This window comes from Artemia sp. Qi Xiang Cuo, chromosome 18 (genome assembly GCF_049724085.1).
Source record: "Artemia sp. Qi Xiang Cuo chromosome 18, ASM4972408v1, whole genome shotgun sequence".
NCBI lineage: Eukaryota > Metazoa > Arthropoda > Branchiopoda > Anostraca > Artemiidae > Artemia > Artemia sp. Qi Xiang Cuo.
This window is the reverse complement of record NC_142811.1, coordinates 16,618,178-16,644,413: the sequence shown is the minus strand read 5'-3', so window position 1 is coordinate 16,644,413 and position 26,236 is coordinate 16,618,178. Positions and strand designations below refer to the sequence as shown.

General features: G+C 34.9%; 1 protein-coding gene and 1 pseudogene across 1 annotated transcript in view; both read left to right on the top strand.

Annotated features, from left to right (window-relative positions):
- The window catches only part of LOC148941252 (sodium/calcium exchanger 3-like), a 90,670-nt gene that overhangs the window by 64,068 nt on the left and 366 nt on the right, over positions 1-26,236 (top strand). The window contains exon 8 of the mRNA XM_089103813.1: positions 20,258-20,429. Coding sequence (XP_088959939.1) covers positions 20,258-20,429 — 172 coding nt within the window. The remainder of the gene's footprint in view (positions 1-20,257; positions 20,430-26,236) is intronic.
- LOC148941253 (facilitated trehalose transporter Tret1 pseudogene) lies at positions 17,574-18,431 on the top strand (annotated as a pseudogene).

The following is a 26,236-nucleotide window of genomic DNA, read 5'->3' as shown; positions in this document are numbered from 1 at the left end:
ATGCCCTGGGGGCGTATATGGTTCTTATAGAAGGAATGCGCGTATAAACTTCAGAGATGGCTCATTTGATTGGAAATTGAAAGTTCTAGTTTACTTTTTAAGTGTCAAAAGATATCAAAGGGTAACCTCTCCCCCTACGCTAGTAGAAGAAGGGGTGCAAGCCCTGTACAAACAACTGTACGAACAACTTAGACGAACAAGATTACACACCTCTTTCTAGGTCAATGACAGGGTTAGAATACGAGCGGGACGATGTGATATCATCAGACTCTATGGAATTTCACCAATGAATTTACATAATTTCTATGTTGAAATCAAAATACCGTTTTATTTGCAATGGCATGTGGGGCGTTGTATATAATCATCGCGCTTCGAGGCTAAGATAACACTTCGTTTCAAAGCATTTTGGAGCAAACATCATATGGATGATTTAGACGTTATTGCAACGTAAATATATTACGTAAGTTTTGTTTATAAATAATTAATTGAGATATTTGTATGGTAAATTTTTACCAAATCATATTACTGTCTTACGAATAATGTGGATATACCACTCGACGTCTCTTTTTGGTTGGAAATGAATTTTAGTCCTCTACCCCAATATATTCTAATTCATGGTATATATTTGCACATTAGAGGGATGGGATTGCATGAAGTCTATGTTAAGTGTAAGCCAGCTAGCATTTTCTCTCTGATCACATTAATTTTCTACTAGACTAGCTTTTAGAAATGGCGTCTGAATATAATAATAATTTTCTCTCGGAAATGAATTTTAGCCCACACCCCCCCCCTATATATACCAATTCAGGGTATATATTTGCACATGAGGGGGATGGGGTTGCATGAAGTCTATATTAATTGTAACCCAGCTAGCATTTTTTCTCTGAAGACATTAATTTATTTCTACTGGGCTAGCTTTTGAAAATGTCGTTTGGTGTAAATTTTAGGCCTATATGCTAAGTGTCTGTGTTAACGAGCTTTTTCTATCTAATTTTGAGCCTATATGCTGGAACTGTGTTATCAAACCCTTATATCTAAATACCCCTTGTTTCTAGAGGTTATAACATTTTGAAAGTTATACATAATTTCTATAATATCTACAAGATTTTATGCTATATTATGGCTTCCTTTTATGTGCCAGAAAACATGGTACTTATGCATTATATAACACACACGAAAGAAGTCAAATTTGATTAATGTTAATTTAATAAAATAGGATGAAAATATAATAGTTAAGAAACAAGTTTGAACTATATATTCGCACATTAGGGGGTGAGGGTATAGCATAGCATATAGTTAATACATAACCAAACCTAGGTAAAAACCAACAAAGAGAAAACCAACAAAATGAAAAAAAAGCAAAGATCTTTCATACCTAGGTACATGCCCCCCCCCTAAACGTTGAATGTTTTTTTCTGTACATGAAAGGAACTATAATTTAATTTCTTTTTAAGGATAATTTTAAAGAATATGGTCCTCCCGCCGTCAAAAAGGCTCGAATCGACAACCAATTACAACCCTAAGTAATTAAATACATTGGAGCCTTGACGTCCTATACACAAGGAGAGAACGCGAGGGGCCATATGCAAGAAGGCGAAATGGTTAAGGACATGATGTTGTCGCAAAATGCAAATAATGTGAGGTTTAAATTTAACAATATTTCTTGTAAATATACTAGCAGTCAATAATGGCAAATTCTCCCTTTTATGTCACTATTGACAAATGAGTAACATCAAATAGGAATGTGATATTTGCTTGTCACATGATTGGCATGGGATAACACTACCCATCAATAATCACATCAACCTATAATCCTAAATCAAACCCATTTCTAAAAGTATTTCCGATTTACAACCATTTACTTCAAAAACAAGCAATTAACTGATTTTGTACAGATTAAAATGAATCTTCATATACATAGCTCGTAAGTTAAACAGTTTGCCGTAGTTGTAAGAATGTATTAAAGCTCTATCACAGTCAGAGTCCGATAAAGGCTGCATTTGCTGAACGATTGATAAGAACGGTTCGTCTATTAATTTCGAGATATTGTCCACTGAAACCTACTGCTGCTTTTATTCATGATTTAGATAAAATCATGCAAATATATAACCAACGACCTCATCGATGATTGTTCAATACTAGCCCTCAGGAAGTTCATTGCAGTAAAAATACATTTGACACTTTTCTTAAACAATATTCCAGTGAAAAAACAAAAAATGTAAAGAAGAAATTCAATGTTGGCGATACTGTTCGAATTAATAGAATCAGCAATATTTTTGAAAAGGAAAATTATTTATGGAGCACTGAACTTTTTAAAGTGTCCAAAATCCTAGACACCGAACCCAGGACATATGAAACCACGGCTGCAATATACTAAAGATGATGAAATTTTCGGAGGTTTTTATGAATATAAACTACAAAAAATTAGAAACAGTAGTGAAATTTATCAAATTGAAAAGATATTAAAGAACCGTACTTGCAGGGGCAAGAGACAGTTGCTTGTTCGTTGGCTAAAATACAACTCTGATTTTATTTCTTGGGTCGCAGTTGAAGACTAACAATGCCCAATGATTTCTATGTGACATTCATGTCCTATGTCCCTGACCCTCTCTACAATGATTTGAATAAAACAAGTTATTTTTGGACGAAACTCTCTCCCGCTATCTAATTCAACGGCACGTATGAAGTGGCTCTTGTCGTCTGTATTCTTAAAAATACCTATGGTATCCTTAGAAAAATATTACAAGTATGAAATAAAAATTAAGCCTACCATACGAGGAACTCACTTGTATGAATGATTTATGTCGTTCTATCAATAAAAGAGTTTCCGCGCGTAAAAAAGGAGCCTTTCAAAGGAATAGGGCAAGATCTACATTATTAAACTTATTGCCAGTGAAATGCTTATTCTCAATGATAATCTAAAAGATGTTCTTGGCTTTAAACTTAATATAATCAATGGTAAAAGTCCTGGAAACACTAATATTATTTCTGCTGACTACCAGCCTGCCTTCTTCACGGACACTTGTATATTTCTCTATGCTTCATTTGTTTAAACATCTTGAGTTGGCAATAGCAATGTCCTCCTTCTACGAGTTCTTGAACGAAAAACCAATCAAGATAATATTCATCATTACTATATAATGCATCTTCAGTATATCCCAGTAAACACTTCCTATATGGAGCTCTGCCAGTTAACACAAAGAACTCAATTAGGCCATCCTCTAGCAATATCAAAAGGTTTGGCTGTGATTAAATGTAATTTTCGACCCATAATTGTCGGTGTTAAAAAACAAGATGTTTAACAGAATAGTGGTATTCATTTGTCCTGATATTGACTGCTATGTTAATATTCTTGGCCTAAGACAACTGGACAATGGAATAGGCTATTACCAAGGTCGTTCATCAATGTCTGACTATGGTCTTGGCAGTTGGTTTGCTAAGCTGTTTCGCTCCGCACTACCTCTGTGCGGGTAAGAAATATATTGTACCGGCTGCGACAGATTGTGCATCCTCTATACTACACGATTGGATCTATGGCAAGGATTTTTAAAAAAAGTGCTTCTGAAAATCTTTGGTCCAGTGCACGAACCCTTGATGAACAATTAAAATCTTGACAAAATGGAAAAGGTTTAAAAGGGTTGAGAAACAGTCTCATCAAGAGAAACAAAACTCATCAGTCTCTACTCAGGTCAGAAACGAAAGACATCACCCCTGTCAAAGAAAAGAAGGAAAAAGACAATAAGTACAATAAGCAGTAAAAGAAGAAGCCCCAGGAAGAAAATTGTCAGATCGAAACTGGATTTCTTCTCATAGACTGAACAATGGGATATCTACCACATAAGGATTCCCATCATTCAATCACTTCATCTTTAAATCTATTCAATGCAGAAAATGTTGATGTGAGTTGAATGTGCAAAGTTGAATGTGCAACAAGTTTATTTGTGTGTCGTATGGGAGCTCTGTTGGATAAGCATTTTCCTCTTAGGAAGAGACCAAGGAATTCTATACCCAAATGCCCATGGATGTTTAAAGGTCTGATCAGTGCTACACATATGAAGGTATCTCTGTTCAATGTTGCATGTAAAAGTAAAACACGGGATGATCTTTTGAAGTATAAACATTATAAAAATGTACTTACGACTTCAGTACGTCCAGCCAAAAAGCTCCATTTTTCGCGTCGAATTGATGAGTGTAAGGGGAACTTGCGAAAGGTTTGGAATGTAGTTAATGAAGCTATTTCTCGCAAGAAACTCAAACAGCCCCCATGTCATTGCGGGAATGCTGATGAATCGATCTATTGTGGATAAAAATTCTTCAGCAAACGCCTTCAATTCGTATTTCACCACTCTTCCTTCAGTTCCCATTCAACCCAAGAATAGATTAAGTAGTTTTCTCATAGCAGAAAAGTCATTTTTCCTTTCCCCATGCAATGATATTGAAATTTATAGTATTATTTCCCAGCTTCCAAGTAGCCGTTCAGTTGATGGTTTTGGTTTGAGTAATAATGTTCTTAAAAAAATTGGTCAGTTTGTTTCTAACCCCATCTTACACATAACTAACCTCTCTCTTTCTTCTGGTGTTTTCCCTCATTTATTTAAAGTTGCTAATGTTTTACCTTTACATAAGAAAGGTGATTCATCTCTAATTTCAAATTATAGACACATTTCCCTTCTTCCTGTCATCTCCAAGGTTGTTGAAAGAGTAGTGTATCGTAGACTCTCTTCATTTGTTTTAGTACTAATACGACTGCAGGAAATTCTCTCATAACTAACCATCAGTATGCTTTTCGTCCCACTTTCTCTACCTCGTATGTACCCTCAGATGCAATAGAGTTTGTGCGTGTTAATCTGGACAAGGGCTTGTGTGTTTTGCATCTATTTCATGACTTTTCAAAGGCCTTTGATATGGTTGACCACTCTGTTCTTTTTTCTAAACTATCTTCATTTGGAGTACATGGAGTCCCACTAGAATGGTTAAGGTCTTATCTGTCGGGAAAATCTCAGTATGTTTCAGTTAATGGTAATTCTTCCACTACTTTCCCTATATTGAAGGGTGTCCCACAGGGCTCTGTGCTTGGACCACTTTTGTTTTTAATTTACATTAATGATCTTGTTGATAGTCTTCATCCCCTTGTGCACGCTATTCTTTTCGCTGATGACAGTAACTTTTTCATTGCTGCAGCTGCCACTTCCCTAGCTCAAGGTCTTCTTGATAAAGTAAAAGATTGGTGCTGGTCAAATGGTATGACTCTCAACAGCCAAAAAAGTGCCATTGTACACTTCAGGACCCCTTATCGTAGGAGAGATGTAAGGGAGCCAATCATCCTGACCTATGGGAAACTGCTATGGTGAAATTTCTTGGTGTGTATCTTGACTGTTTTCTCTCTTTTAAGCCTCATATAACTCACACCCGTTCCCTCATCTTCCGCCAGTCTTCAATGTTGCACCGGGTTAACTCATTTCTTCCCCCAGATGTTATGCTTTCTCTTTATTATGCTTTTATATTTCCTTACCTTTCTTATTGATGCTCTCTCTGGGGTAATACTAATAAATCTCTTCTCTGCTCACTTCAAAGAGCCCAAAATAGGGTAGTGAAGGCTACTTTTCTTCTCTCTCGGCTTTACCCTTCCTCTGATCTTTATAATGATACTGGAATAGCTCCGCTGGATCGTATTGTGGGTAAAAGTAATTTTTATTTAGCGCATTCTGCTTTTCTAGGTACACTTCAACCGCCTCTGCAGCAATTTTTTTTCACGGACAAGCTCAGGTAGGTATTCTACTTTTTACATAGTTCTTCTCGTAGACTTATTTTGCCCAAACGTTCATATACAGCAGCCCAGAGGTCTCCGGTTTATAAACCAATTCAATTATGGAATTCAATCCCACTGGATGTCCCGTTATTTCTGTCTGCAAAGGCAGTGGTTCGTCGTGTCTTTTCAGTTTAGTAATTTCTCTCTCTCCTTCGTTTATTTTCTCTGTATTCTCTTTTCCTAGTGTTTCTCCTTTTTGTGTTTTTCCCTTAAATATCGTTATTATTATAATTTTTTTTACTATATGCTAGTGTTTATTCTCTTTAATCTTTATTTCATATATATTCATATATATTGTTTGATTTAGAGTAATATTTATGGTTGTTTTAGTGCTTTATTATTGTGTTGTAAGGCCCACAACAAGCCATGCTTCTTGGGCCAAATAATTTTTCTTTGCGTTTGTAATAGAGTTTAGTATTAATAAAATGATTGATGATTGATTGAGTGTAAAACATGGATACTATGAACAATTTTATCCACAACAATCCCTCTCTGATAATACCCACTTTCAAATTCATTCCAATAAAGACTACTTTATGCACATGTCTTCGAAATTTATAGATTTACATGTGATAGTCAAGAAATCTGACAATGAAATGCCAAGTCTTACTGATGGAATATCCTGTGAAAATTGTGTATTACATAATTTATTTCGTCAAATCAGTATCTACATAAGTGGAACATTGGTGAGCACTAGCAACAATCTCTTAAATTATACAAGCTATATGCAGTTCATGTTGATGACACCCAAGTCATGCAAGGAACTAAGTGGCACCTCCAATGGATATGAATATATTACAGATACTAATATTACAGATGCATTTAAAAATGCTAAAACTAGTCAATTACATCTAGTTGGAAAAATATATCATGAGATTTTTAATATACCCCAATAACTACCACCAAGTATTAAAGTGGATGTAAAATTGACGCTTGCTCCATCCAATTTCATTTTACGAAAGGAACTTCTTGTCAATCTTGATGTAACTCTCTCTCTCGCCTCGGCAATACTATGTGTACGAAAGCAGCAGTTTATGAGTTCTTTTGCTTTGGGAGTGGAAAAACTGAGAGCCAGTCGAAATATTATTAAACTACTTGTTCCTCATACAATCACAAATCAGCGTCATATTGACACAGGCTCGCGCACATTCACTGACTTATCCTTTATCAATGGCCAAATTCCATCACAATTAGCATTGGGATTTGTAAAAAGTGCTAGTGCAATAGGATCGTGGACCGGCTGCCCACATGAATTTCAGATGTTTGGGCTTTCATCTCTTATCTGCAAAGGAAATGGAATCCTACTCTACAATCTATCATAGGCAGACCGCTAGCGCTGCCTAACTAAAGAACGATGTGGCCCCAATGTGTTTTTTCTCCATACCCGGGCACTTCGTATCGAAAGAATTGTCGTAGAAACATTGAAAGGGCTCATTTGATTGGAAATTAGAGTGGCTAGTGCCCTTTTAATAGTCGAAAGTGATTGGTGGGCAACTAGCCCCCCAAGCCTATAATTCCCCAAAACACATCCAATCAAAATTTTGAGATAGCCATTTTGTTCAGTGTAGTTGATTTCCAGATAGAAAATATGTTTTTGAGGAGGACACTCCCCCACAACCCTCAGGGCAAGGATTTTAAGTTATGTCCTGGGAGCATATAAGGTTTTTATAGAAGGCTTTGTCGTAGAAACTTCAAAACAGGCTCATTCAATTGGAAATTTAAAGGGCTAGTGCCCTTTTTGATAGTTGAAAGTGATTAGAGGGCAACTAGCCCCCCCCCCCACACACCCATCATTCCCCCAAACACATCCAATTAAAATTTTGAGATAGCCATTTTGTTCGGCATAGTTGATTTCCAGATAGAAAAAACGTTTATGAGGAGGATACTCCCCCACAACCCTCAGGGGAAGGGTTTTAAGTTATGCCCTGGGGACATATAAGGTTTTTACAGAAGGCGTTGTCGTAGAAACTTCAAAACAGGCTCATTCGATTGGAAATTCAAAGGGCTAGTGCCCTTTTTAATAGTCAAAAGTGACTAGTGATAATTTGTGTTGTTGTTGTTGTTTAAAACAGGGCACTTCGTATCAAAGGAGTTGTCATGGGAACTTCGAAAGGGGCTCATTCGATTTAAAATAGAAGGGGCTGATGCCGTTTTTAATAGTTGAAAGTGATTGGAGGGCAACTAATCCCCTTTCACTCCCACCCTCCCATGCCCACCCTCCCATTTGCCCATTATGCTCATAAACATAATGTTAAGTTGCACTAGGTGATTGCTCAGTAAAACCAGTTGATAAAATAGTATATCTGGGGCTGCCAATAGGTACCTCATTACGGCATACCCGCTCCCTCCTGATCTCACATGTTGAACGGCGGATTTCCAGCTCCTATGCTTTGATCGTTAAGTCCACTCTGAGATTTAACCGTCCACTACTAGCAAGTATTTACAATGCTACCGCTCTGCTATATATATTATATGTGACCCCATTCTGGAAATTATTGGCAAACCGTGAAAAGTCTAAAATTCGCTCTTTATTTTTCCGTTTTGCCAAGTACCTACTAAAATTGCCACCTTTGACAAAAGATAGTTTTCTGATTCGGCACTTCAACCTAGCGGACCCAAATCAAGTTGTTGAGACAATTATTAGCCGGCAAAAAACAAAACCAGCAATTCTATAGTTCGAATGGGCAAGTTTGCTATGTTTCTTCTTTTCGTACTATTTTTTATACTATTTAAGAAGTTGTTGCTTTTGTTGTTATTTTTTAGTATGTTTTCTTTTTGTTTACTCTTTTCGCATTTTTGTATACTCTGTCATTGTACATTTATTGTATACGACGGGTTTTCTATATATTATTATTATTATTAATTCCAAATAAGGCATCTCAGCAGTATCCCGAGAACGAATAAGGGTATTATGTTCAAACTTTCGGGGTTACTTCTGCTCTTAAAATTTAACCAAATCAAAATAGCGTAAGTGTATCAATGCTATCAAAGAAAGTAAACAGATTTTTTTGCGATTCTTCCTCTCAAAATAATTTTTTAAGAAATTTGTGATTCTTCCTCTAAAAATAATTTAAAACCACGACGATGCTAATCTCGTAGAAATAAACTAAAATCACATTTGCTTAAGGATAAGTATTCTCCCATTGATCACATTTGTCATAGTGACAATTGGAGCATAGTTGCCCTCTAGGGTGAGAGTTACAAATCTCTTCAAGACATGAATTATAGCCTTTAATTTGTACTCCATATCCTCTATGTAATTTCCATGGATTGCATAGTCTACACTTTTCTTCATCAATAATTGCACAATTCTCAAATGATGACCAACCACTAAGAGTATACATACATAGTGGACATGCATAGAATATTTTTTTGGTTTCAGTTGTCAACTCTCTCACAGCTAAAAAGAAACGGATCCACATTCGATAAATTCAGAGGGGGGGGGGGTAGGAGAGAGAGAGGAGTAACTCTGTTACGTTACGTAACATGTTTTGAAGAGAGATTCTTCTACAAAGAATCTATGGTAACGTTTCCAAAAGTACACCCACGATATTATTCTGCTTTGTTTCAATTAATATATCAATAAATTGAGTAAATGCATTTGAGTCACGTCGTAAAAGCTTCATACAATAGTCCAACGGTGGAGAATCAGTTTTCATTATATTGTCAAGTCTTCCCTGAGAAAATATCTTCTGTTGAAGAGATAACTCTAGAAAATCCTCATCTAGAATCAAATGTTTTTCCATAATCATAAGATTCGACCTAATTCTCTCTTTCTCAAATTTATTCATTTTTCAATCCTAACACTCTCACTGCTGATTCTAGACTAACCACGATTCTCTCTACTTTAAGAATATTCGATAATCTAAAAAATTTAACAATAAGAAAGGGAACATTTTCAATTTTGAAACAATTTTACTGTGTGTGTATAATTACAACAATAATAATACATATACAATTACCGATATAACTTATCGTCCTCTATATGCTTCACTATTGCATTTAAAGCATTTTGAAGTCTATTCACATGTGCTATATAAACTTTTACAGCTAAGCATAATTGGCCCTCCAATTTAAATTTACTCAATGATAACATGAATCTTGCATATACTTCATCCGATTCAAGACAAAGCTGTGATCCTCTTATGATTTCTACCGCAATGTTTGGTACTCTTGTATCATTGCTGTCGCTACCAACTCCACTATTAACTTCTAATAGTGTAAAAATTCCACTCATTATTGTAATATATCTCTATGAATAAATATAGGAGTATAGTCAAACTGCTCTCTTCTCGAATTCTATTTCCATACTAATATCAACTATACTGAAAATCCTTCCTTATATTCGTTGTGCTTGATAAAACCTCTTGGAGCTATTGCGCGAATCCAATGTTAAAATTCTCAGAAGTCTGGTGATGTCACATGTCGTGGTCAGAATCTAACCCAGTCATTGACCTAGAAAGAGGTATGTAAAATTGTTCGTCCAAGTTGTTCGTACAGCTGTTCGTACATGGCTGGCATCCCTCCTTCTACTCACACCCTTGTTTCCCAAATGCATCCAATAAAAAATTTGAGATAGCTATTTTGTTAAAAATAGTTCAAAGATCATATAACAAAAAGTCAGGCGTTGACACAATCCCCCAGTAAATAACATGGTTTTGAAACTTTCCATTTTGGAAAGTTTCTGCTAAAATAGATAACTCGGGATTTTGGTTCAGTTTTCTTTCATTTCACAAATATCTTCAACTTTTCCCTACATGGACTCGCAACTCTTATCCTGTTGCAAATTCAGCTTTGATGACCCTTTTATATCTGTAGAAAAGCAAATCTCTGTATATAAGTCTCTTGCAGCCACCAAATTCACGAATAGACAAACTCTATTCTACTCTTGACAACTAGCAGAATTTTTGAGCAATAACCCAAAAGGGTAAAATTTGTCAATAGCTAATCATTGTCCAAAATCAAAATAGATTTCTTAAAAATGTTAAATTTCTACCCAAGCTGGTATTTAGGGATTTTGAGTATGTTGATTATAACAATCTGATGCAAATATTACATTCTGGAATTCTAAAATGACAATTTAGTCGGTAAATATTTCCTTAGGGTACTTGAGACTGTTTCAAAATTAATATTCAAGTACTTGGAGGGGGTCGGTTACAAATATGGGCTCAATGCTGAAGCATAGAAGGAAAAATTCAGTGTGCTGCTACTCCAACCACGACTACCACTAACATGTTTCTTCTCTCTGATAATATTTACTAAAAAGCGGTTTAACTGCTTTATTTATTTGAAAACCCGTTGAAAAAACAAGAAGACGGAGCAATAACAAGAAAATAAGAACAAAAGGAAAATACATTAGACCGAACGTTAAACACTTCAGAATCATAGGCAGTGCGCTAGCGCTGCTTAAGTAAAGAACGATGTGGGCACAATGTGTTGTTTTTTTTTGTTTTTTTCTCCGTACCCAGGCACTTCGTAACGAAGGAGTCGTCGTAGAAACTTCGAAAAGGGCTCATTCGATTGGAAATTGGCGTGGCTAGTGTCCTTTTTAATAGTCTAACGTGATTGGAGGGCAACTAGCCCCCCCCCCCCCATCATTCCCCCAAACACATCCAATCAAAATTATGAGGAAGCCATTTTGTTCAGCCTAGTTAATTTTCAGATAGAAAATATGTTTTTGAGGAGGGCACTCCCCCATAACCCTCAGGGCAAGGGTTTTAAGTTCTGCCCTGGGGGCATATAAACTTTTTATAGAAGGTGTTGTCGTAGAAACTTCAAAAAAGGCTCATTCGATTGAAAATTCAAAGGGCTAGTGCTCTTTTTAATAGTCTAAAGAGGTTGGAGGGCAACTAGCCCCCCCCCATGCCCATCATTCTCCAAAATACATCCAGTCAAAATTTTGAGATAGCCAATTTGTTCAGCATAGTTGATTTCTAGATAGAAAATATGTTTTTGAGGAAGAAACTCCCCACAACCCTCAGGGCAAAGGTTTTAAGTTATGCCCTGGGGCCATATAAGGTTTTTAAAGAGGGCGTTGTCATAAAAACTTCAAAAAAAGCTCATTCAATTGGAAATTCAAAGGGCTAGTGCCATTTTTAATTGTCGAAAGTGAATCGAGGGCAACTAGCTTATTTTTGTAGAGTTTTATCTGCCGATGAACAAGTTCCACACCGAGGAAAGAAAACCTTTACCATCTCCTGTGTTATCCTTGTGTCCGGGCTGTCTTCTCCTTATCTTTTCCTCGAATAGTACCTCAAAATCTTTGTGATTCCAACCTCCTTTTTCAGGAATCATATTTCCAATTTCTAGCTTTAAATTATTATTTATATCTATCCCTAGCTTGTTCTTTGGAATTTTTTGACAAAGGTGAAATATATCTGAAAGTGAAATAATGCCGTCACGATCAAAATCGAAAACCTGAAAAACATAATAAGCCTCTTGGGACAAAATTGTACCATAAAGAACCTTAAATTCATTTAAGTCAAAAATATTATTCTTATCCTTATCAAATATGGACAATACATACTTCATAAGAGGGGTGTCTTCAAGTCTTAGCCCCTTTATAACTTCTTCCATTGTTAAATTTCCTTCTTTTGACACATCCATTTGCTTAAATGCATCTTCCGATTCATCTGATTCCTGACTATCATACATTTTATCTAAAGCCTTCTTTACCTCCTCTGTGTCAGAGTTTTTTTCTGTTTCTAATTTTTTTACGTCCTCAATATTAAATATTTCAGGTAAAAAGCCTGGGTATTTCATACAGTATTTATTCTTCTCAATGATTGCGTCATAATAGTCCTTCTTCTTAAGCATGCTGTTAACAGCTATATCTGTTAGGCAATCTTGTACTATTTGTATAACCTTATATAGTAGATCCATTTAATATGATTTGACGAGTTAAAGTCACGCCTCGAGTAGCAATAACCTAACAAAAAACAAAACTAATTGAAAAATTTTCAGGTATTTTTCTAGTTTAAATGATAAGTAAAAATTATTCCTCGGACACCATAAATATTTTTGCAGTTTACATAAAGAACTGGAAACTAAAATAAAATAAAAAATTTAATTTTTTTTCTACGTAAATATAGCACAAAAGACACGCCATTTAGTTGAGCCAAACAGCTATATATGTTAGGCAATCTTGTACTATTATATATATACTATAAGGCAATCTTGTACTATAAGATTTTATAGTAGATCGATTTAATATGATTTGACGTGTTAAAGTCACGCCTCGAGTAGCAATAACCTAACAAAAAAACAAAACTAATTGAAAAATTTTCAGCTATTTTTCTAGTTTAAAATGATAAATAAAAATTATTCCTCGGACATCATAAATATTTTTGCAGTTTACATAATGAACTGGAAACTAAAATAAAATAAAAAATTTAGTTTCTTTTCTACGTAAATATAGCACAAAAGACACACGCTTTAGAAGTTGAGCCAAAAAAAGTTTAGTTCCTAGAGACAATTATAACTTTGAAGCGAGAAATGCAATAAAACTTTTGTTTATATAATCGAATAAAAACAAAACTAATTTAAAAATTTTCAGGTACTTTTCTAGTTTGAATTAAGAAATTAATATTATTGCTCAGACGCCATAAATATTTTTGCAGTTTACATAATAACCTTAGTGATTCTGAACTAAAAACTAAAATTAAAAAATGAATTTATTTTCTACGGAAGTATAGCACAAGAGATACACACTTTAGAAGTTGAGCCGAAAAAAGTTTGGTTTTAGGAGATAATTAAAACTTTGAAGTGAGAGATGAAATGAAACTTTCGTTGATTAAATCAAGCAAAAAACAAAACTAAATTTAAAATTTTCAGGTATTTTTGTAGTTTGAAATAAAAAAATAATATAATTGCTCAGACACCATAAATATTTTTGCAGTTTTTATAATGACATTATCAATTTCTGTACTGACATAGTTACAGCTAACACTATAATACATTATATACATTTTGAGACAATAAAACTAAATGTATATTGTTTCATAATATTCTAGCATTGATGGCTCAGTCAATAGAGCGTATGTTTTTTCATTCTAATTTTTGGAGTTCGAACTTGACCCTTGGCATTTTTTTTTTGGTTAATTATAAATGGATGATGCTGGTTTCTAGAAAAGTAAGATTTTATTACAAACTTTTAGTCTCCTAGTAATATTCAGTTATTATAGACTTTACTATTCGTTCTTTACTTTAATTCTTTAACATAAACTTCATTAATTAGATATTTTAATATATTCTACATATTCTACTGGTTAGGATAGCCGGCTCACACCCAGTAGGCCCGAGTTCGATTCCCAGTATGGGAAAATTTTAGTTATGATGATTTCTTAAGGAATGAAAATAAAATAAAATTATCTTGTCAAAAGATAAACGTGTACAAATATTCTTTCACTTATTACGTCTTATATGACATAATAAATGAAACTAATTTAAAAGCTTTCAGATATTTTTTACATTTTTAATTAAAATTATTCCTCAGACACCATAAATATTTTTACAGTTTACATAATAAATTTAGCAATCCTGAACTGAAAGCTAAAATAAAAATAAATTTGTGTGTGAAAATAAAGCCCAACGTTATACAGATAAAAGAGTCGAGCCAAAAGAGTTTGGTTCCAGGAAGCAAGCACAGTTAATAACATTCGCTATTACAGAGCTATTGAAAAATGCAGTTTTTTGCAAAAAAATTAATTAGGTTTTTTAAATTGTTTTCTCAACTACGAAATGTTTTTAATACATCAATTTCCTTTCAAATGAGCCACTAAACAGCTCTCTATGATTTTCCAGTGCCGAGCAAGCTGAGGAGAAAAAAAAACAGAAAAAGAAAGAAACGATGCTGTATATGCAGAATACCGTGGTTGCAACCTCTTTTCTTGATTTTCAAGCCAAATTTAATTTTCTTGTTGTTCAAGCCAAGAGAAGGTAAGTTTTTCTATGTAGGGGTTTCGGACGTGTCGGTTCTAATAGTGTACTTGTTGTTTTGATCTGACTCTATTTTAAGGAGTTATGATTTATTTTAGTTTTTGTTGGAAGTTGGAATCATCTAGATCAGAGAATTAAAAAGAGTAGTGACATTTCGGTGTTTAAAACTGCTGTTAAAAATCCTTTTTTAGTAACTTTGAATTTTAGTTCTTTTGTTGCTTTTTTGGGGGGTGGCAAACAATTAACCCAGATTATGGAAGACTCCTTTTACTTTGCCTAGTACCGGCTACCAAATGCAATTACAAAAATTAAACATGGTAGATACTTGTCTTAGGCTCAGCTGTTGCATAAAACAAGAACATTAGTTTTTAATTGAGATTGAGTTAATTTTGAATCTTGACATTTTTTTTACCCAAAATACAGTTGAGCACCATTGAATTTTCGATGCACAATTGAATACTTGGTGAATTTTTGGATATGAATCTTGGGTAGCAATATAATCAAGAATGAAATTTAACCTACAGTAACTGACAATTCAAGAACGTATTACATAAATATATCAAGTGATTGTGACTGCAGCGGTAGCTGCAACGTAATAAATGCCAAAAACGTCCTATAGTAACAATATAAACAACTCGAAACCCCTGAGAATGGTGTTGAACGAGAGAATAGGTACACTGTCGGAAACACCTTGCTCGAAAACTCTATATAAGAAACTCACAGAATCTAGGCTTGAACAACAAGGAAAACCTATTGGCTTGAAAAAAATGGAAAGAGCTGGAACCAAGAAATGCAACATGGGTATGTGTTTTTCTTTTGTTTTTTCTCCACACTTAGCTAGAACGTCATAAAGAGCAAAACCGAGTCAAACTCAAAACGAAGAGAAATTAACTTAATTAGGGCTCAAACCCCCAATCCTTTCCCAAGGCCAGAACATAATTGGCACTTTACTGAAAAAAAAATCAATGTGTATTGTCAGTTTAATATACATATGTTGATACTGCAGAATATAAAAAATTCTGTAAAGTGCAAATCATGTTCTGGCCTTGGGAAGGGATAGGGGTTTTGAGCCCCAATCATGTTAATTTCCGCTCGTTTTGAGTTTGGGTCCGTTAGAAATAGCTGAAACCTAGTAAATAACAAACAGCGGCGTATACAATTTAATAATAACAAAGTTGATATTACCTAACTGCCTGAATCCTTATGAATACACTCTTATTATTTCAGCAAAAAAAGCCATAGGCTTTTTTCTGTTTTTTTTTTCTCAGGGCTGCTGCAGTAGCGGCAAACTAGTAAGAGATAAAAACGGTCCATAGTAAGAAAAAAATAGCCAAAAACTCTAGAAAATGATGTCACATCGAAACATAAAGTATGCTATTGGAACCGTTTTGGCCGAGACCCCTATAAAGTAAACCTACAGTCCCTTGGCTTGAAGAACAAGGAAAACCCATTGGCTCGAAAAACATAACTTAATAACGCTATCGACTAAGTTGACGCGCTGAATTTGGAATTCACTGTCCGAAGGGCGAGGGTTTGATTCCTGAAGTGGTCAGTTGTTTGGTTTGGGATGGGGGCCATTTTCTTTACCCCTTTTTTACCTATCGACAATAATATTAGTCACCATCTTGTATATGAAAATGTAGCTTTTGAAAAAAAATATTTTATTTCAAATATCGTTCTATGTTAATTACAAAAGGCACTAGATATAGAATTTTTTTAAGTTGAGCCTTTAAACAGCAATTTGTGTACAGTTATGAGGCATTTCATGGTTCCAGCCACTTTTCTTTTTTTTATTCTTTCGTTCGACACCATTCTTTTTTTTATTCTTTCTTTCGACACCATTCTTAGGGGGTTTCAAGTTATTTGTCTTGTTACTATAAAACGTTTTCGGCTTTTACTAGGTTCCAGCTAACGCTGCAGTCACAATCACTTGATATATTTGTTTAATACGCTTTTAAATTGTCAGTTACTGTAGGCTAAATTTCATTATTTGCTATGTTGCTGTCCGGGACTCTGATTCAAAAATGAACCAAGCACTCAATTGTACATCGAACATTCAATGGTGTTCAATTGTATTTTGGGTTACAAAAAATGTCAAGATTCAAAAATAACTCAATTAGTAACGAATGTTCTTGTTTTATACAACCGCAGAGCCGAAGACAATTACCTACTAGTTCTGTTACTTTTGGCGTGCAGAACAGATGATAAATCCTGCTGAAGGAGGGCTAAGATATTTTTCTTCGGGCGCTGAATAAAGCACAACAAAAATGTCTTTGAAAAAGCTCTTTTTCAAAAATCCTGAGAAGGTCTTGGTCCAGATGGGCGCAACAAGTACTGCATCCTTTGCCTTCATGATAATGAAGGCGAAGGATGATTAATGGCTTCATCGTCTTCATGATTAATGGCTTCAAACTTCTGGAGTCTGGAGATGACTCCAGACTCAGGTTGTTCGCACGATGATGTATCATGGATCAGTAGTGTTCCCCCAATTGGATCAGTCTTAGGTAGTTTAGCTGCCAGTCCGCTCTCAGTAATTCTTGGAAGAAAATTAGCATCAGCGCTTATCTCGATACCACATTCGATTGGTTTTTTGCTTATTGGATTTGCGACTCGCCCCTCGGGGATGATAGGTGCTAGAATTGTGAAAGGATTTATTATTGGTGATGCAACCCCCTCAGCTCAAATTTATATTTGTGAATGTACATCTCCAAGGGTTCGTGGAGCACTTGGGAGCTTCACTGCAATATTTCTGGCTGTAATTATTTTAATTACTTATGCCATTGGTAAATATGTAAACTGGTTTGAACTGGCTTAGATTTGTGGTGTTATGCCTATTACGCAGCTTTTGTCGATGTTTTGTATGTCGGAAACGCCCTCATTTTTGTTGACAAAAGGCAAAGAAGAAGAGGCAAAGAAATCACTACCATTTTACAGAGGAAGTCGTATGAATATTGAATCAGAATTTGAGAGACTTCGGGCCAACGTGATGAAAGCATCCAGTTCTGGTAGTGAAGGAATTAAATTGAGCGACCTGAAAAAAGGATCTGTACATAAGCCCTTGTTGTTGTCAATGGGTCTCATGTTCTTTCAACAATTCAGTGGAGTCAATGCAGTTATTTATTATACAGTGCACATTTTTGAAGCAGCTGGGAGCACTATACCAGCTAACGATGCAACTATTATTGTTGGTATTATGCAGCTGATTGCAGCTGTCGGTGCTACGTTTTTGGTTGATGGAGCCGGTCCACGAATTCTTCTTATGATTTCTGGTGCACTGATGGCCATTTCTCTATGTGTTTTGGGAGCTTACTTCTTTATCAAAGTCAAGCAGGGAGAGGAAGCGGCTTCCGGTATTGGTTGGCTTCCTTTGGTATCCCTTTTGGTTTTCATTGTGGCTTACTCATTTGGGTACGATAGCGTGGTATTCTTGATTATGGGTGAAGTTTTCCCAATCAAATACCGAGGACTTCTTGGATCACTCTCCTCTTGTTTCATCCTTTGTTACACTTTCACCGTTGTCAAGTCATTTGACACATTGGCTCTTAACATTGGATTCTATGGAGCATGTTGGCTGTACACAATTTCCTGTGTTGTTGGTATTGTCTTCATGTTCTTCTTGTTACCAGAAACAAAAGGAGACGCTTTAGATGGCATTCAGAAAATGTTCATGCATCCCAGAAAATGAAATGCATTAAATGCAGCGGTAAGTCCCGCATCAGAAGAGAAATGGCGGTCAGAAAAAGTTTATGATAATGGAGACATTGAAAGTGAGGACGAAGAAGAATATAGTCAAGTAGCAGGCCTAAGCAAAATTTTCTTACACCTGTCTAGTTATCAAATAAATATCAAGAAACAGACTATTCGATTTTGATGGATTAGAATCAATTAAGAAGTTTTTGAAACTAAAAATTTAGAATAATTAAATGTCTAAATACCTCTTTATTCTTGATAAAAGTCAAATTAAAGTACTGATAAAAGTCAAATAAAAGTACTAGATTAAAGTCAAATGGTATAAACTCGTTTCAAATTTAAAAAGTTTAAATGTGGAGTTTAAAGTGTTAAATTTCCGCCTTATGTGATTTAAATTAGGTGCCTTTCCGAACAAATTGTTAAAGTAACGTGCCTTGAAAATGAATCAAAGATCAGGAAATTTTCTCCTTTGCGAATGTGTGACGTTCTGAGTTTAAGTGCCAAAGAGACAGTATAAATGTTTGTGATTTTTTGTTGTTGACTGAATTTCAGGAGGCGTTTCGAGGTCCACCATGCATTGTTGTACTTTTCTAAATAATACAATCCATAAAGTACAAAAAAAGACAATTATCTACCATGTTTAGTTCTTGTAATAGGATTTGGTAGCCTGTAATACGAGCCATCGCATGCAAAGTAAAGGGAGACTTCCATAATTACATTAAATGGATCTACTATATAAAGTTTCACAAGCAGTACAAGATTGCCTAACAGATATAGCCGTTAACGACATGCTTCACAGGAAGGAACATTATAATGCAATTATTACAACCAAAGTTTTAAATTTAAATAGTTTCCCTAACTATTTTGATTCTGCTCTAAGCAGCCATGTTTTTGAAAACCCAAGCCATACAATACTTTTTGTAAACATCTCCCTCATTAGCAGGGATTTGGGCATTAAACAAGTTGCTCGGGAGGCAATAGAACATAAACTTGTTCTAAATAATAGTATTTCTTTAAATAAGGATTTGGGAGAGTATTTACTCAACGCTTTATACACAAATTTAGTTAAAAATAACGTAAAAAATTGTATTCCAAAATCAACAGCCAATACCGATGAGCTTGTTACAAAAAGACCTTTTACGTTAGCTGCTAAAAAAATCAGAATCGAAATAAAAATATTTTTTTATTCATATCTACCTGAATGAATTGCCTCGTTTCGTGATGTTTTATCTTCAGTCCTTGTTTAACTTCTATGAATTAATGGTTCTGGACTGTTTTAATTTTTGATTTTAGTTCTAAAGATCACATTTTAGTGTAAGCCTTATTTTATTTATATGTGGTTTATTTATATATGGTATATTTATAAATGGTTTATTTATATATGGTTTATTTATATATGGTTTTCTGAGGACGGCTCTTGGATATTGAGATAAAATATTCATTTATGGTTCAGAAATATTTCACTGTCTTCAATAAATTCCCTTTTGTTTTACTTGTTGCTGTTTTTATACTGAAAATTATAAACTGAAAAATTACTTAAAAAAACAGCCTGAATAAGAACTAGTCAATATGTGTGTCAATAAAAGCAAATAATTTCAGTTTGTGTCAGGATGGCTTTGTTTTACTTGTTTTAGACCTCCCTTATTCCACTGAAGATGGTTTTGGCCAAGATATCTACTCCTTTTCTCTTTTGTTCACTGACTGTATTACTTTTTTCATTTATATTCTCTTTATTATCTATGTTAATTTCTTTTTCATTAGAATATTAAGCAATGCATTGGTTCATTTTAGCTTGTTTTAGCTGATTTTTTTTTTAAACAGAGTTGTTGGCAAGTAAAATAGCTGCTGTTCAAAATCCATATGCAGATGCATCGATTACAAGCGTTACAGGTGGAAATGCTATTAATGTTTTTCTTGGAATTGGTACTGCTTGGCTTATTGGATCTGTTTACCATTCGTATCGTGGAATTCCATTTCTAGTGAATCCTGGAAGGTAAGTACGAAAAAAACGGGGGAGGGAACTCTAGCGTTTTAAAATTTGTTTAAGAAATAAAAATATTAAGGCGATACGATACCTTAAATATCATTTTTCGAAAATCAGCGTTGGCTAACCGTCTCAACGGCAATGACTAGCTACCATCCAAATCTGTCAATAATTTGTGGCTAGACTGTGAAATTCGGCTGAAAAGAGAGTGAAATTTTATTTCTTTTTGTCGTCAGGTTAATCAATCAAAGTGGATGGCACCAGAGAGGAATCCTAAGGCGGCAAAATTACTTAAATGACAGTTTCTTTGAACTGATTTCTATCTTTTTCCCTGTAGGTATGCTGAACAATTTTTAAAGACTTGATTTCCGGAAAAATTCAGCTTCGTTTATTTGTAGAAACAATATTCACACTTTCTGATAATGTAAGTTTTATTAAAACTTAATATTTCTTTCTACGGCACAAATACGGGGAAAGGTAAATGGGTTCTATCTAAAATTTCTGAGAAAGCTTATGTTGAATTTTTGTTTTCTATCGTTTATCTGGATCTCTTATCCAAGCTCTACAAGTTATGACAAGATCGCCCAACCAATTCAAAATAGTCTGCCCACACAAACTAAAAAAGGGTTAAAATCGACAAGACAGGATGACTTTTCAAGATATTGTATAGCCTTAAATCTACTAGCAGTGCAGCGTTCCTAAATACCTGTATAAATTCAAGACAGACATATAAATTTGTATTTCTAATTCTAAATTAAATTATTTTTGGACACAACTTAGAATTCTCTAACAGTTGCCAATTCTTATTCTTTAGACAATTTTTATCGGTCACAAAATAGATTAGGCTAGACTAGCATGCAGAAAATAGGCTAGTTTAAAAAACGAAACCAAATATAATGAAAGATCTTAAGCCGAATTAGACAGCCATGACAAAAAACCAACAGAGCGAATTTGTTCTTGTTTTTGTACTTGTTTTGGTAACAGTGTAGTTTGTACCCTTGTCTACACAACACAGTAAGCAGTAATTACGAAATGACTATCAATTTATCATCGTACCACCTTACTTCAATTCTCTAACGCCTAGACATGAAAATAGTCTGTACACAAAAAATTGCTGATTCTAACGTTTTGTATTATTTGTTTTGGCTTATTTCTCACTAGTAGTTGGCTAATAATGCCATAAGGGAAGAAACCCCCGAAAAAATTAATAAAATATTGTTTTAGGTATTAGGGGAGGGGGAGTGGCTGAGACACGGATAAACTCTAAGTGGCTCAGAACTCCCAATAGATGTAAATGTCGAAATGTAATAAGTGTTTTGTTGCTAAAATGTTTAATTCTAAAGCGGGGGTCATCCTAGCATTCAAATTCAAATATGCAACTTTAATTTTCGCATTTAAATGGTCATTGTTTTCCAAACTAAAGCGGATCTTGTCACAGTCAATGATTTACCCATTGTCTATGTTAGTGGATACTTTCTCTAGTTCCTTACTACTTCCTTTAACCCCTTCAAACTCTCTTAGTCTCTTCTGGCTTCCTTTGGTAGGTTCTTATAACTTTATCTCCTTTCAAATTTCTCGGTTCTTTAGACTCCTTTTCGTACCTTTCAACAATCAAAGTTTTCACCGACTTCCTTTAGTTTCTTATTACTTACCTTATCCCCTTTTGAAATTTTTTGTCCCTTGTGGCTTTTTTAATCCCTTCTGACCTTTTTTACTCCATTCTTACTTTGTTTAGTAATTTCCTCCCCCTCTGACTCTTGTTTGGTCCCCTTGAGATTCCTTCAGTCCCTCCTGACTTATTTTAGTCTCTTTCGTCTTCTTCTAGTCTTTTCAAACTTATTATTTTCTAGCACCTGTATTTTTCCCGAATACACAAACAGGGCAGGGTAATATCACCCCTCCTACTCCCATGAATTATAGTTAACTAAAGAAAAAACAAAAATAAAAATCTATGGTAGTACACAAAAAACATGTGAGGGGGTATGGCCTCCATACAAACTTTTACGCTGTGAAGTAACAGATTACTGTGACAGAACAAATTCAAGCATGAAGTTATAGGTCGAAGAGACGAAATTCTGTCGTAGGGGGAACCAGGATTTTTGTTCAGGTGTCAGATGGTTCATTTGCACGTGTCAGTTGAGCCAAGAACCAGACAGCCAGACATAGGAAATATGTTGTAACTGATAGGTTCCTATAGCTTTGTTATAAACTGATATTTTTATACAGCTTTTTCTGTCACAATAATTTTTTACTTCACAGCGTAAAAGTTTGTATGGAGGTCATACCCCCTCACATGTTTTTTGTGTACTACCATAGATTTTTATATTTGTTTTTTCTTTAGTTAACTATAATTCATGTGAGTAGGAGGGGTGATATTACCCTGCCCTGTTTGTGTATTCAGAAAAAATACAGGTGCTAGAAAACATAAGTTTTAGTTTTAGGAAAAGTCTTGCGTGCTTTGCGGCTACGCTCCCTCCCTAAAATACTTAATTTTTTGGCCATTCTTTGTAGAATTTGTTTATGATTTGCCCTTCCCCTCTCAAAAAGGGTGATTATTTTTTATTATTTTCTTTTAATAATTGTACCTAAGACTTAAAACTTTTCCCTTTTTTTCTTATGACTTTATTCTAAAACCAATAAAATCATGACAAAAAGCTTAGAAAATTGAGGATGAGGGAGGAGCAAAGCAGGTCCAAATAAAGTAAAGAAGGTAAAAAAAAGACGAAGAAAGTTAGATCGTGCTAAACGAAATTCAGAGGAAAAAAAAATCAGGGAAAATGGGAAGGAACTAAAAAAGTAAGAAAGGACCAAAGAAAGGTGGAAAGAACTAGAAAAGTTTGAAGGGACTAAAGCAATCTCAAAAGACCAAAGCGGGTCGAAAGAACTGAATGATTCTGTCGGAACCATTCAGTTTTAATGAAAAAAACAAAGAAGTCATAATGGAGAAAACACAGTCAGAGGGGAGTCATAAAGGGTTAAAAGAAGTTAAAAGGAATCAAAGGAAGTCGAAAGGAACTACAATAAGTTAGAATAGACCAGAAGAAATCGAAAGAGACTAAAATAAGTTAGGAGGGACTGAAGGAATCTCAAGGGGACCAAACGAAAGTCAGAGTGTGAGGAAATTACTAAAGAAAGTAAGAATGGAGTAAAAAACGTCAGAAGGGATTAAAAAAGTCGCAAGGGACAAAAAATTTCAAAAGGGGATAAGGGAAGTACGAAGAAACTAAAGGAAGTCGGTGAAAACTATGAGTGTCGAAAGGTACGAAAGGGAGTCTAAAGAACCGAGAAATTTGAAAGGGGATAAATTTATCAGAACCTACCAAAGGAAGTCAGAAGAGACTAAGAGAGTTCGAAGGGGTTAAAGGAAGTAGTAAGGAACTAGAGAAAGTATCCAGTAACATAGACAATGGGTAAATCATTGACAGTGACAAGATTCACTTTATTTTGGCGAACGATGACCATTTCAATGCGAAAATTAAAGTTCCATATTTGAATTTGGGTTCTAGGATGATCCCCGCTTTAGAATTAAACATTTTAGCAAGAAAACACATTACATTTCGTAATTTACATCTATTGGGAGTTCTGACCCACTTATAGTTTATCTGTGTCTCAGCCACTCCCCCTCCCCTATTGCCTAGAACCATATTTTATTAATTTTTTCGGGGGTTTCTTCCCTTATTTATTAGCCAAGTACTAGTGAGAAATAAGCCAAAACAAATAATACAAAACGTTAGAATAAGAAATTTTTTGTGTAATGATTATTTTCATGTCTAGGTGTTAGAGAATTGAATTAAGGTGATAAATTGATAGTCCTTTTGTAATTACTGCTTACTGTGTTGTGTAGACAAGGGTACAACTACACTGCTACCAAAACAAGTAAAAAAACAAAAACAAATCAAATCAATCAGCAACCTTAATTTTTGACATAGAGCAATATTTTACAGTGGTAGAAGAATTGAAGGAGCCTTTTTTTAAGTTTCTACGACAACTTCTTCGATACGAAGTGTCCTGCTCTAAAAGAAAATGCGACATTTCTATGCGACAAGCCTATGGCTTCCTCTTTTATTGATTACAATAGTTATATAAAAAAAATTAATAATAATACATTGTGCCAATATCGTTCTTATATGCCCCCAGGGCAAAACTTAAAACCCTTGCCCTGAGGGTTTTGGGGGAGCGTCCTTCTCAAAAACATATTTTCTATCTGGAAATCAACTACGCTGAACAAAATGGCTGTCTCAAAATTATGATTGGATGTGTTTGGGAAAATGGTGGGCGTGGAGGGGTGTTAGTTGCCTTCCAATCACTTTCGACTATTAAAAAGGGCACTAGCCACTCCAATTTCCGATTGAATGAGCCCTTTATGAAACGACAACGCTTTCTATAAACACCTTATATGCCCTCAGGGCATACGTTAGAAGCCTTACCCTAAGGGCTATTAAAGTGGGTGTCAACCCTTACCCTAAGGGCTATTAGGGTGAGTGTAAGGGCTATTAGGGTGGGTTGGGCTAATTTTTATTGACTTTTAAATAGAGTCAAAAGAAAAAAAGTGAAAAGTTTTAAGTCTTAGGTATGATTATTACAAAAAATAGAGTTAAAATCAATAAAAAATAATCACCCTTTTGGAGAGGGGATGAGCCAGTCATAAACAAATTCTAACAAGGATTGCCCAAAATTAAGTACTTCAGGGAGGGGACGTAGCCACGAAGCGCGCAATAATCTTCTTAAAACTAAAACCTATGTTTTCTAGCACCCATATTTTTTCAATTACATAAACAGGACAGGATAATGTCACCCCTCCAACTCACATGAATTGTAATTAAATAAAGAATAAAGAAATATGAAAATCCGTGACAGTACATGAAGGATACAGGAGAGGGTTTGGCTTCCATACGAACTTTTTTGCTGTGAAGTAAGCTTTACTTTCGGAACAAATTCAAGCATGAAATCATGGGTTGAAAATTCCAATTCTTGCGTTAGAGGAACCAGGTTTTTTTTGTGCAGGTGTCAGCTGGGTCATTTGCACGTTTCAGGTGTGCTAAGAACCAAACATAGGAAATATGATTGGAATTGATAGGTTCCTATAGCTTTCTTATAAACTGAAATTTGTATATAGCTTTGGTATGAAGCACTGGAAAGTGCAGCATTTTGTCGTGTGAAGTGATACTCTATATTACAGGCATTGGAACTTATATCCTTATGTTGTCAATGTCGTCGGGACTGAACTTTACCTATTGCCGATGTCCGTTGAATGTGCCAAAGTTTGTAGCATTTTGTCCTTGAAATTGATCTTTTATGTAGTTGTGGTCTGGCCTTATATCAACCTTTCTACTGATAATTTCAAACTAGGACCAGTTAGGTTACAAATACTTGGGGCTAGTTGTCAAAACGGGCAGAAAAATCGTGTAGATTTATAGCAGGGGGTCCAACGACAGAATAATAATAATAATTTAATTTTGATGATGCATATTCCTAACAAAAGAGTATATTAAAGTTGTTTAATGAAATAGAAGGGCTATTTTCTAAATACATATGAACTTCTACTACTACTAACAACTCAGTGCAGCCCCAAGCTCCCTGAGGCCAACAGAGCTACGCTAACTCCTCTTCTATCTCAATATATTCATAGTTCCCCTCTTTACACCGTCCCAAAAAGTTCCAGTTTATCCTTTCTTACCACCTTTTTCCACCCTATTAAGGGGCGACCTACTTTTCTTTGTACCGAGATTCACGTGATTGTAATCTCATGAATTTGAAAAATATTTAACATCTAATGCACTTTCCTCAACTAAATTCCCTTGTTCGGTGTTTGAAAC